This window comes from Eurosta solidaginis, chromosome X, assembly GCF_040869045.1.
Source record: "Eurosta solidaginis isolate ZX-2024a chromosome X, ASM4086904v1, whole genome shotgun sequence".
Classification (NCBI taxonomy): Eukaryota; Metazoa; Arthropoda; class Insecta; order Diptera; family Tephritidae; genus Eurosta; species Eurosta solidaginis.
The window spans coordinates 26,405,192-26,419,794 of record NC_090324.1 but is presented as its reverse complement, the minus strand read 5'-3'; the positions used below and the strand labels follow the sequence as shown (position 1 = coordinate 26,419,794).

The 14,603-nt window shown below is 31.6% G+C and overlaps 1 protein-coding gene across 1 annotated transcript in view; it reads left to right on the top strand.

The window, feature by feature from the left end:
* The first annotated feature begins 2,378 nt into the window (after window positions 1-2,378).
* The window catches only part of Syt7 (Synaptotagmin 7), a 1,421,749-nt gene continuing 1,409,524 nt past the window's right edge, over window positions 2,379-14,603 (top strand). Inside the window, exons 1-2 of the mRNA XM_067758204.1 lie at window positions 2,379-2,415; window positions 2,510-2,658. Coding sequence (XP_067614305.1) covers window positions 2,379-2,415; window positions 2,510-2,658 — 186 coding nt within the window. The remainder of the gene's footprint in view (window positions 2,416-2,509; window positions 2,659-14,603) is intronic.

The following is a 14,603-nucleotide window of genomic DNA, read 5'->3' as shown; positions in this document are numbered from 1 at the left end:
TTGACAATGAGACCAGTCAAACCATCAAAACTTTGGGTTTGACATGGTTGCCTAAAGTTGATCGATTTTGTGTAAAGGTGTGTCTAGCAGATTATTATGAACACATGGAATTGAAGCGTGAGGCAAAAAGAAGTGGAATAGACCTTGGCCTGTAGACATACATCAAGAAGATAGCAGATTATTATGAACACATGGAACAAAGTTTTTTCGGGACAAGAATACAAACGGAGATAGCAGATTATCTATGTAATTATCTAGGTAGTTTATTTTAAAAGCATTTGGCAACCTAACGGCTGCCAGTTTACGGGCAAAAAGTAGATTTTTGCTAATAAAATTAAGATTTTTTTTTTCTTCCGCTCTAACTTTTTCAATGAACGAAATCAATAATCAAAAAGAATTTGACGCAGTATTTGTGCGTTGTTCTTAATCAATTGAGGAAGAAGTAAATAAATTAGAAAAAGCAGAAGTAGTAGATTAATAGAAAAAGAAAAAAGTTAAATTTTTTATTTCATAAAACTCCCTAAATGAGAAACAAAATTTTTTTTTTGAAATGTTTACTTACGTTTTTCCAAAATAGAAAATTTTTTTTAAGCCAAAATGGCATAGAAAACAAATTAGAAAAAGGTAATAGCAAAATTTTTACAATTAATCTTTCAAAATGGGAGGTAAAAAGTCAAAATTGGAAGATCTAATGGAAACGTAATTAATTCCATTGACCATAGTGAAGCATTAGACTTCATCAAAATCTTGCTGATAAGTTTAACAGTCTGCGCTTGCCTCAATTTATTCCTAAAATTATACTCGACTTATAATAAATTTTTAAAGGAAAAATACATGAGCCGAGCAGATGGTCTAGACTAAGTCTAAACCCAAAGGAATGCAAAAACTGAAAAATCAGAATAATCAAATATGAGCCACCTATTGAAAAGCGTTCAAAACCGCATCTAAAACTATTTTTAGTACTGCATTGTTTGCAACTCAAATCCGATTTTTAGGAAGAGCAGCAAACCACAAAATGCTTCATTTAACAGAAAGTCTCTTCAGACAGCTTTACCAACACTGTCTAAGTCCGATAGCAAAGCAAGAATTTGCATAATTTTCTTCTGGATGCTCATGATATCTTTACACAAACCAAAGATAATCATGAAGCAATGCCAATATCGATATTCACAAATAGTGGTAATTTAGATAAAAATGCATTTACTTAATACTCTTCTAATCACATACCCATTATAAAAATAATGAATTTGATATTTACAATTCAATTAATGCTTCAAAGAGTACATAGCTAGAAAGGAAAATCTCAGTGGAAGCATGCAAAACTCTAAAAGAAAAAAAAAAAAACAAAAAAAAAAAAACACCAGCCAATGGCACTAATACCAACAGTAGAAATGAAGAAAAAGTCACAAAAGAGAACCATATATTATATAAAAAGATTGACTTAGGACAATACTTAACCAGGCTAAAAAAACAAACTTCTGGTAAACACTACGGACTCAGTCAGTCTATGTGAGATCCTCATGGACTGGTCAGTTCAACCTAACTTAAGCTGACACCGACTTTATCTAGTGCCTTACGGCATGCCCTCGTGAAGTTATTTACCAGTTTTCCAGTTCTATCAGTGCTTCCCAAGGTGGAGTAGTGTGCGTTTACATCTCCTCCCAGAATCAATGCACCTGTTGTAGTTTGCTGACGGTCGATGTCGGCAGCGTTTTATCATGGGCTAGATAAATTGATGATAGCCAGATTTGACCCATACTTAAGCTCAGGCTGATTATTGTTGCGTCTTCATCGCTAAATTGAGGAAGAAACAAACATTAAATTTGGTATAAGGAAGTATACACGATCTAGGCTTTACCTAGGTGCCACAACTTATCAATGTGTATCCGCTGGACTTTAGTCCGCAAATGTAAATGCACAGTTCTAAAGAAAAGCAAATAATCCATATAAGATGACACTCAACAAATGCTTTAGAAATATTTCATTCGCCAAATTTTCTTATAAAGTACGCAGTTCTTAAGAAATTTCTACTACTATTTTCTAAAGATTTTTAGGAACAAATTCACCCGGCAACTCTGGTGTTGCTAAGAAATAATTGATTGTGCGTTTCCCAAGGAACAAGTGACATTACAGAAGAAAAACAAAGTTAAATATTTATTAAAATCAATTCAATATTTTATGTGTATTGTGCTTGACTCACCATAACCGTTCGTGCCAGCCGCCACCCCCCCCCCCCCCCCCCCCCCACCCCTTTTTTTTTATTTCGTTAAAGGGCTTGAAACTGACCTGAACAACCTCCTCCCAGAGCGCGTCACGTAATATATGAATAATATTTTAAACCTTTTTCCATACAGCTTAAAAGCATTTCGATGACAGATATGTATATAGATAACTCAGAGCCCAGCGAAAATGTTGGTCAAATACATTTCAGCGTGGAATATGACTTCCAAAATTCAACATTGATATTAAAAGTACTGCAAGGCAAGGAGCTTCCGGCTAAGGACTTAAGTGGCACTTCCGATCCATACGTCCGCGTTACATTGCCTACCTGATAAAAAACATCGCTTAGAGACAAAAATAAAAAGGCGCAGTTTGAATCCACGTTGGAATGAAACGTTTTATTTTGAGGGATTTCCAATACTGAAATTACAATCCAGGGTAAGAAAATCTGCTTTATTGAACGTGGTTTGGCGACCCTTATATTTATAACATAATGTTTTAATGCTGGCTCGAGGTCAGAGTTTCATAATAAGTAAAAATAAAATATAATCCTGAATTTTAATCGGTTGTTCATCTTAGACATTTGCAAATTTTAAAGAGTTATAGACGAATTTCACAATAATTTGTTTAGATTAAATTATTATGTTTTATTAACAAAAAACTAAAAATAATCAAACATACCGCCTGAACATCCTAGCTATAATATCAGCCGTTATATTTAGTTCTTTCCAGTTTTTCCTTCATATTAAAATATAATAATTTAATATAAACAGATTATTGCGAAGTATGTGTGTCTATTACTCATTACTAGTATCGCCTGTGGTTGAAATTCGACCTACGTGTATTTTTTTTCAATTCAGTCTATGCAACAAGTGTTGGAAATATAGCAAACTGGTCTAACATACTTAACTTTTTCCTTAAAATTTTGAATTTGATCTAAGACCTTGTACTTTTTGATTGTATTTTCTTAATTTTCTACAAACTTTTCGCGTGCAATTATAACGTTTTGGTATGGAGTTCCTTAAACAAAAATATAAAAATTATGTAAAATCAAATGAAATTGACATAGAATTATGGTGAAATTACTTGAAATTGGATTGACAAATAGGTGTTTCCACACCACCCGGAAATTCCCCGTTGGCGCGCTACCGAAGTTAGTTTTGGGAGCTCGGTTCCCCAGTAGGCCTATATAACCCATATACATATATCGCCCATTTACTTCAATTGTGTCATAATTCAAAAAAACGAACTTTTAGTTAAAAACGAAGAAATTTGCTAAAGGAATTTAGCCTATTTCACGCCACCCGTTTAATTTTGTATAAATACATATATAATATGTAAGTGTGACACAAAACAAAAATTTCGAGTAGAATAGCGGATACCTTCATAAATAAAAAAATTCAAGGTTCGATTGAGCTCAAGGCCAGAACAATAATGATAATTATGGTTTTTTTTTTTATTTTTCTAAATTTGAAAAATTGTATTTTGTTTTTGGAATAATAAGTAGAAAATTTTTCAGACAACCTGCCATAGCTGCGCAGATAGATCCATTTCGAAGGGTGCTAAGCCTTCATCATCAGTACGCTTTAGGCACGCTGCGCTAACCATTTAGCTATACAGCGGTGGTTTGTTTGACTGGCAAATTTGCTACTTCTATTCCTTTTACCAACTATATTTATTCAGAGTTGCGCCATCTGGTGCAAATCACTGATAATGCTGGATTTTTGTTTATTGTCAATTACTTTGTTTGACATTCCCAAGTGCTCGTGGTTTATTAACAATTGTTTTTTTGTTTTTATCGGCCTATTGATAAATGATTCAAGGTTCGATTCGAGCTCAAGGCCAGAACAATAATTTTTTTCTAATGATAATTATTGTTTTTTTTTTTTTAATTTTTCTAAATTTGAAAAATTGTATTTTGTTTTTGGAATAGTAAGTAGAAAATTTTTCAGACAAACTGCCATAGCTGCGCAGATAGATCCATTTCGAAGGGTGCTAAGCCTTCATCATCAGTACGCTTTAGGCACGCTGCGCTAACTATTTAGCTATACAGCGGTGGTTTGTTTGACTGGCAAATTTGCTACTTCTATTCCTTTTACCAACTAATTTATTCAGAGTTGCGCCCTCTGGTGCAAATCACTGATAATGCTGGATTTTTGTTTATTGTCAATTATTTTGTTTGACATTCCCAAGTGCTCATGGTTTATTAACAATTGTTTTTTTTTGTTTTTATCGGCCTATTGATAAATGATTTAAGGTTCGATTCGAGCTCAAGGCCAGAACAATAATTATTTTCTAATGATAATTATTGTTTTTTTTTTTTTAATTTTTCTAAATTTGAAAAATTGTATTTTGTTTTTAGAATAGTAAGTAGAAAATTGTTCATACAACCTGCCATAGCTGCGCAGATAGATCCATTTCGAAGGGTGCTAAGCCTTCATCATCAGTACGCTTTAGGCACGCTGCGCTAAACATTTAGCTATACAGCGGTGGTTTGTTTGACTGGCAAATTTGCTACTTCTATTCCTTTTACCAACTATATTTATTCAGAGTTGCGTCATCTGGTAAATATAGTTGGTAAAAGGAATAGAAGTAGCAAATTTGCCAGTCAAACAAACCACCGCTGTATAGCTAAATGGTTAGCGCAGCGTGCCTAAAGTGTACTGATGATGAAGGCTTAGCACCCTTCGAAATGGATCTATCTGCGCAGCTATGGCAGGTGGTCTGAAAAATTTTCTACTTACTATTCCAAAAACAAAATACAATTTTTCAAATTTAGAAAAATTAAAAAAAAAATAATTATTATCATTGGAAAAAAATTATTGTTCTGGCCTTGAGCTCGAATCGAACATTGAATCATTTATCATAGGCCGATAAAAACAACAAAAAAAAAAAAACAATATAAAAAAATTATGTAATGAGAAAGAAAGCAGAGTTTACTAAAAAATGTTTAATCAAAGAAAAAATAAAGTACTTAAATTGCGAAAAAATTAAGTGAAGTGAACAAACAGTTCCATATAAAAACGCAATAAGTGCACTTAAACTTTTTCCGGGGTTTAATGTGATCATTGTGGAAATATGAAAATTCTAATGTTCGGATTTTAATTGTCGGGATTCCCATTGAGATCTATGTACGTAATTAATTTGTATTAAATTTGTAAACACTCCATTTCATGAATATATATGACTATATCTACGATAAAATATCGTCTGTGAACAATACAATACTAAGATATAACAAAGCAGACTAAATTAGAAAGAAAAGAAAGACAAACAAAAACATTAAAGTTATTCACGCAAACATATTTACTAAAATAAAGCATAAAAGGCAATATAAAAAATTTAATGTTATATTTTTGTAACTTTTTTTTCGTTCAGTACAAGACCTACTTTATCTAAAATGAGGATTAAATCTGCAAATGCAAAAAAATTTTTAGGCGAATTTGCCATTAATTGTTATAAATAAATTAGTTAGTTTCAACTAAAGTTAACTCATTATTTGCGATTTCATGTTTTTTTCAAAACAACTAAAATAAAAACAAAGAATCTATTAAATAAAGACTTATGTATTTATACAACAATTTTTTAGGATTTTGGTAGAGGCTATTATAGGCAAGTGGCAACAATGGGAAACCATGTTTTAATCTTTCACCGTGTAGCGCGTACGCTTATGTAGGTTTGTGTCTTAGAGCACTTACATAATTTGTCCAAGGATGACGAGCTTTTGTGCAAGAAAGTAAATATCCATATTTGGAGAGATTGTTGGATTAACGAAAAAGTTGTTCTATTAATTATAAACAAATAGAGTAATATTTGTTAACAAAAATAGGCCTATGCACTGCGGATGATCTATACGAATCGATTCATATCACTTTTATATGATTTTACGTATGCTAACTATGCGAAACCGCCTGTCAATTGTTTGTATGGAAATTTTGTTAGCGAATAAATATATAGATAGTGGTTAATATACTGCCTATGCAATAAGGCCGCTATGATGCCGGTTCCCGTTTTGACCTAAAATCAACAACGTTTTTGGGACGTTTTTTTGTTTCGTTTAATATACAACGTAAAATTTTCCGATTCAGTCAAGTTGCATTTAAATAATAACAAACCAATTTGAAATAAGAGAATATATAATAAAATAAAATAAGAACTAAAATAAATTAGCATAAAAGGCAATATAAAAAATTTTATGTTATATTTTTGTAACTTTTTTTTTTTTTTTGTTCAGTATAAGACGTACTTTATCTAAATTGAGGATTATATCTGCAAATTCAAAAACATTTTCGGGCAAATTTGCTATTAATTTTTATAAATAAATTAGTTAGTTTCAACAAAAGTTAACTCATTATATGCGATTTCATGTTTTTTTGAAAACAATTAAAATAAAAAACAAAGAATCTGTTAAATAAAAACTTATGTATTTACGTGTAAGTGAAATTTATCAAAAATAAATTCTATTTAAGCTTTTGGCACGCTGCAAATTATTTTGGAACAATTTTTTAGGATTTTGGTAGAGGCTATTATAGGTAAGTGGCAACAATGGGAAAACATGTTTTAATCTTTCACCGTGTAGCGCGTACGCTTATGTAGGTTTGTGTCTTAGAGCACTTACATAATTTGTCCAAAGATGGCGCGCTTTTGTGCAAGAAAGTAAATATCCATATTTGGAGAGATTGTTGGATTGACAAAAAAATTTTTCTATTAATTATAAACAAATAGAATAATATTTGTTAACAAAAATAGGCCTATGCACTGCGTCTGATCTATACGAATCGATTCATATCATAAATTTTGTTAGCGAATTAATATATAGATAGTGGGTAATATACTGCCTATGCAATAAGGCCGCTATGATGCCGGTTGCCGTTTTGACCTAAAATCAGAAACGTTTTTGGTACGTTTTTTTGTTTCGTTTAATATACAACGTGAAATTTTCCGATTCAGTCAAGTTGCATTTAAATAATAACAAACCAATTTGAAATAAGAGAATGTATAATAAAATAAAAAAAGAACTAAAATAAATTAGCATAAAAGGCAATATAAAAAATGTTATGTTATATTTTTGTAACTTTTTTTTTTGTTCAGTATACGACTTACTTTATCTAAAATAAGGATTAAATCTGCAAATGCGAAATGGGCCGGTTAAAAATTATTTAAGATTTTTTGGTACGCTAAAAATAATTTGGGACAATTTTTTAGGAGTTTGGTATAGACTATTATAGGTAAGTGGCAACAATGGGGAACCATATTTGAATGTAGGTGAAACATTTGTGCTTTCGAATCTAGCGAGTATACATAAAATTTGAAATTCACATTAGACAACTTAGATAATTGTTCCCAAAGACGGCGCGCTTGTCCACAAAGGTTTAGGTAATTGAAATTCGCATTAGAACACTTAGATACTTGTTCCCAAAGATGGCGGGCTTGTGCACGAAAATGACTTACGATATTTGTATGAATTGTTCGAATTTACAAAAAACTTTTTCTATTAATTATAAACAAATAGAGTAATATTTGTTACCAAAAATAGGCCTATGCACTGCGGCTGATCAAAACGAATCGATTCATATAACTTTTATATGATCTTACGTATGCTAAGTATGCGAAACAGCCTGTCAATTGATTGTATGGAAATTCTGTTAGCGTATTAATATATAGATAATTTATAAAAATAATATAAATAAGAATTAATTTCGGTGCTCTGCGTAAGTATGCGAAACAGCCTGTCAATTGATTGTATGGAAATTTTGTTAGCGTATTAATATAAATAATTTATAAAAATAAAATAAATAAGAATTAATTTCGGTGCTATGCGTCATTAAGCATGGAAACTTATTAAAAAAATTATTCAAACAAATCAAATTTATCCTAAAATGGTAAAACCTCACATTTTATTTTACGTCTTCCCTGTGTGAGGCGGAGTTTGCACAGCAAGCAGTTGTGCAGATACCGGTCACTAACCAAACTTCGACGAAGCGAGAACTCTTATACAAGAACAAACATACATGCGTATGCTAAAGACATATAAACATAAATAAATATTCCATATACTTCATTTTTGTAAATCGATGGACTAATGTCAAAATCGTACTGATCCTCAGTCGTCAACTGTTCCTGGTTTCGTCATGGACTAGACTTTAAAAGTGGTACAGATGATTACGCACATATTCACAAACACCCGCTAGAAAAAATAAACAAAGTCCAATTTTCACAACTATTCTGTAACAGATGTCGCAGTGCTGTGAATATCAATTGGCAAGAAACAGAATTGAAGTAGGAATAATGAAGACAAACAAAAAACTGCTGTGGTGGCTGAATGGTTATAGCAAATGGATCTATACAACGAGCTTTGGCAGTTGTCTAAATTTTTTCTTTCTTCTATTCTAATTTAAAATTTTTTTCAATTAAGAAAAAATATATTATAACAATAATAATGATAAAATAATTATTGTTAGGCCTTGAGCTCGATTCAAATTCGCGATCTTACAAATCTGTAGGCCGATATAACAACAAAAATTGTTAATACATCCCAGAGCACGGGGAAAAAGTGTCAATAAAATATGACACTATGGCATCATCGCCATAAACAAAGTCCAATTTTCCCAACTATTCTGTAACAGATGTCGCAGTGCTGTGAATATCAATTGGCAAGAAACAGAATTGAAGTAGGAATAATGAAGACAAACAAAAAACTGCTGTGGTGGCTGAATGGTTATAGCAGCGGCGCCTAAACGTTGCCGATGAAGGAATTTAGCAGTTCCCGAAATGTATCTATACAACGAGCTTTGGCAGTTGTCTAAATTTTTTCTTTCTTCTATTCTAATTTAAAAATTTTTTCAATTAAGAAAAAATATATTATAACAATAATAATGATAAAATAATTATTGTTAGGCCTTGAGCTCGATTCAAATTCGCGAACTTACAAATCTGTAGGCCGATATAACAACAAAAATTGTTAATACATCCCAGAGCACGGGGAAAAAGTGTCAATAAAATATGACACTATGGCATCATCGCCATAAACAAAGTCCAATTTTCACAACTATTCTGTAACAGATGTCGCAGTGCTGTGAATATCAATTGGCAAGAAACAGAATTGAAGTAGGAATAATGAAGACAAACAAAAAACTGCTGTGGTGGCTGAATGGTTATAGCAGCGGCGCCTAAACGTTGCCGATGAAGGAATTTAGCAATTCCCGAAATGGATCTATACAACGAGCTTTGGCAGTTGTCTAAATTTTTTCTTTCTTCTATTCTAATTTAAAAATTTTTTCAATTAGGAAAAAATATATTATAACAATAATAATGATAAAATAATTATTGTTAGGCCTTGAGCTCGATTCAAATTCGCGATCTTATAAATCTGTAGGTCGATATAACAACAAAAATTGTTAATACATCCCAGAGCACGGGGAAAAAGTGTCAATAAAATATGACACTATGGCATCATCGCCATAAACAAAGTCCAATTTTCACAACTATTCTGTAACAGATGTCGCAGTGCTGTGAATATCAATTGGCAAGAAACAGAATTGAAGTAGGAATAATGAAGACAAACAAAAAACTGCTGTGGTGGCTGAATGGTTATAGCAGCGGCGCCTAAACGTTGCCGATGAAGGAATTTAGCAGTTCCCGAAATTGATCTATACAACGAGCTTTGGCAGTTGTCAAAAATTTTTTCTTTCTTCTATTCTAATTTAAACATTTTATCAATTAAGAAAAAATATATTATAACAATAATAATGATAAAATAATTATTGTTAGGCCTTGAGCTCGATTCAAATTCGCGATCTTACAAATCTGTAGGCCGACATAACAACAAAAATTGTTAATACATCCCAGAGCACGGGGAAAAAGTGTCAATAAAATATGACACTATGGCATCATCGCTATAAACAAAGTCCAATTTTCACAACTATTCTGTAACAGATGTCGCAGTGCTGTGAATATCAATTGGCAAGAAACAGAATTGAAGTAGGAATAATGAAGACAAACAAAAAACTGCTGTGGTGGCTGAATGGTTATAGCAGCGGCGCCTAAACGTTGCCGATGAAGGAATTTAGCAGTTCCCGAAATGGATCTATACAACGAGCTTTGGCAGTTGTCAAAATTTTTTCTTTCTTCTATTCTAATTAAAAAATTTTTTCAATTAAGGAAAAATATATTATAACAATAATAATGATAAAATAATTATTGTTAGGCCTTGAGCTCGATTCAAATTCGCGATCTTACAAATCTGTAGGCCGATATAACAACAAAAATTGTTAATACATCCCAGAGCACGGGGAAAAAGTGTTAATAAAATATGACACTATGGCATCATCGCCATAAACAAAGTCCAATTTTCACAACTATTCTGTAACAGATGTCGCAGTGCTGTGAATATCAATTGGGAAGAAAGAGAATTGAAGTAGTAAAAATGAAGACAAACAAAAAACTGCTGTGGTGGCTGAATGGTTATAGCAGCGGCGCCTAAACGAATCGATTCATATCACTTTTATATGATTTTACGTATGCTAACTATGCGAAACCGCCTGTCAATTGTTTGTATGGAAATTTTGTTAGCGAATTAATATATAGACAGTGGGTAATATACTGCCTATGCAATACGGCCGCTATGATGCCGGTTGCATTAATTGCAATTTCATGTTTTTTTGAAAACAACTAAAATAAAAAACAAAGAATCTGTTAAATAAAGACTTATGTATTTACGTTTAAATGAAATTTGCCACAAAAAATGGGCCGGTCAAAAATTAATTCTATTTAAGATTTTATGGTACGCTAAAAATAATTTGGAACAATTTTCTAGGATTTTGGTAGAGACTATTATAGGTAAGCGGCAACAATGGGGAACCATATTTGAATGTAGGTGAAACATTTGTGCTTTCGAATTTAGCGAGTATACATAAAATTTGAAATTCACATTAGAAAACTTAGATAATTGTTCCCAAATACGGCGCGCTTGTGCATAAAGGTTTAGGTCTTTGAAATTCGCATTAGAACACTTAGATACTTGTTCCAAAAGATGGCGCGCTTGTGCACGAAAATGACTTACGATATTTGTTTCGAGTTTACAAAAAACTTTTTCTATTAATTATAAACAAATAGAGTAATATTTGTTACCAAAAATAGGCCTATGCACGGCGGCTGATCAAAACGAATCGATTCATATAACTCTTTTATGATTTTATGTATGCTAAGTATGCGAAACAGCCTGTCAATTTATTGTATGGAAATTTTGTTAGCGTATTAATATATAGATAGTGGGTAATATACTGGCTATGCAATAAGGCCGCTATGATGCAGGTTGCCGTTTTGAACTAAAATCAAAAACGTTTTTGGGACGTTTTTTTGTTTCGTTTAATATACAACGTGAAATTTTCCGATTCAGCCAAGTCGCATTTAAATAATAACAAACCAATTTGAAATAAGAGAATATATAATAAAATAAAATAAGAACTAAAATAAATTAGCATAAAAGGCAATATAAAAAATGTAATGTTATATTTTTGTAACTTTTTTTTTGTTCAGTATACGACGTACTTTATCAAAAATAGGGATTAAATCTGCAAATGCGAAATGGGCCGTTCAAAAATTAATTCTATTTAAGATTTTTTGGTACGCTAAAAATAATTTGGAACAATTTTTTAGGATTTTGGTAGAGATTATTATAGGTAAGCGGCAACAATGGGGAACCATATTTGAATGTAGGTGAACCATTTGTGCTTTCGAATTTAGTGAGCATACATAAAATTTGAAATTCACATTAAAAAATTTAGACAATTGTTCCCAAAGACGGCGCGCTTGTGCATAAAGGTTTAGGTCTTTGAAATTCGCATTAGAACACTTAGATACTTGTTCCCAAAGATGGCGGGCTTGTGCACGAAAATGACTTACGATATTTGTATGAATTGTTCGAATTTACAAAAAACTTTTTCTATTAATTATAAACAAATAGAGTAATATTTGTTATGTAAGTGGCAACAATGGGAAACCATGTTTTAATCTTTCACCGTGTAGCGCGTACGCTTATGTAGGTCTGTGTCTTAGAGCACTTACATAATTTGTCCAAAGATGGCGCGCTTTTGTGAAAGAAAGTAAATATCCATATTTGGAGAGATTGTTGGATTTACGAAAAAGTTTTGCTATTAATTATAAACAAATAGAGTAATATTTGTTAACAAAAATAGGCCTATGCACTGCGGCTGATCTATACGAATCGACTCATATCACTTTTATATGATTTTACGTATGCTAACTATGCGAAACCGCCTGTCAATTGTATGTATGGAAATTTTGTTAGCGTATTAATATAAAGATTAGCGTATTAATAGATAGATAGTGGGTAATATACTGCCTATACAATACGGCCGCTATGATGCCGGTAACCGCTTTGACATAAAATCAAAAACGTTTTTGGGACGTTTTTTTGTTTCGTTTAATATACAACGTGAAATTTTCCGAGTCAGTCAAGTTGCATTTAAATAATAACAAACCAATTTGAAATAAGAGAATATAAAATAAAAGCATAAAAGGCAATATAAAAAATGTAATGTTATATTTTTTTTAACTTTTTTTTTTGTTCAATATAAGACATACTTTATCTAAAATGAGGATTATATCTGCAAATTCAAAAACATTTTCGGGAAATTTGCCATTAATGTTTATAAATAAATTAGTTAGTTTCAACAAATGTTAACTCATTATATGCGATTTCATGTTTTTTTGAAAACAACTAAAATAAAAACAAAGAATCTGTTAAATAAAGACTTATGTATTTACGTGTAAGTGAAATTTGCCACAAAAAATGGGCCGGTCAAAATTAAATTCTATTTAAGCTTTTTGGTACGCTACAAATTATTTTGGAAACATTTTTTAGGATTTTGGTAGAGGCTATAATAGGTAAGTGGCAACAATGGGAAACCATGTTTTAATCTTTCACCGTGTAGCGCGTACGCTTATGTAGGTTTGTGTCTTAGAGCACCTACATAATTTGTCCAAAGATGGCGCGCTTTTGTGCAAGAAAGTAAATATCCATATTTGGAGAGATTGCTGGATTTACGAAAAAGTTTTTCTATTAATTATAAACAAATATAGTAATATTTGTTAACAAAAATAGGCCTATGCACTGCGGCTGATCTATACGAATCGATTCATATCACTTTTATATGATTTTACGTATGCTAACTATGCGAAACCGCCTGTCAATTGTTTGTATGGAAATTTTGTTAGCGAATTAATATATAGATAGTGGGTAATATACTGCCTATGCAATAAGGCCGCTATGATGCCGGTTGCCGTTTTGACCTAAAATCAGAAACGTTTTTGGTACGTTTTTTTGTTTCGTTTAATATACAACGTGAAATTTTCCGATTCAGTCAAGTTGCATTTAAATAATAACAAACCAATTTGAAATAAGAGAATGTATAATAAAATAAAAAAAGAACTAAAATAAATTAGCATAAAAGGCAATATAAAAAATGTTATGTTATATTTTTGTAATTTTTTTTTTTGTTCAGTATACGACGTACTTTATCTAAAATAAGGATTAAATCTGCAAATGCGAAATGGGCCGGTCAAAAATTATTTAAGATTTTTTGGTACGCTAAAAATAATTTGGGACAATTTTTTAGGAGTTTGGTATAGACTATTATAGGTAAGTGGCAACAATGGGGAACCATATTTGAATGTAGGTGAAACATTTGTGCTTTCGAATCTAGCGAGTATACATAAAATTTGAAATTCACATTAGACAACTTAGATAATTGTTCCCAAAGACGGCGCGCTTGTCCACAAAGGTTTAGGTCATTGAAATTCGCATTAGAACACTTAGATACTTGTTCCCAAAGATGGCGGGCTTGTGCACGAAAATGACTTACGATATTTGTATGAATTGTTCGAATTTACAAAAAACTTTTTCTATTAATTATAAACAAATAGAGTAATATTTGTTACCAAAAATAGGCCTATGCACTGCGGCTGATCAAAACGAATCGATTCATATAACTTTTATATGATCTTACGTATGCTAAGTATGCGAAACAGCCTGTCAATTGATTGTATGGAAATTCTGTTAGCGTATTAATATATAGATAATTTATAAAAATAATATAAATAAGAATTAATTTCGGTGCTCTGCGTAAGTATGCGAAACAGCCTGTCAATTGATTGTATGGAAATTTTGTTAGCGTATTAATATAAATAATTTATAAAAATAAAATAAATAAGAATTAATTTCGGTGCTCTGCGTCATTAAGCATGGAAACTTATTAAAAAAATTATTCAAACAAATCAAATTTATCCTAAAATGGTAAAACCTCACATTTTATTTTACGTCTTCCCTGTGTGAGGCGGAGTTTGCACAGCAAGCAGTTGTG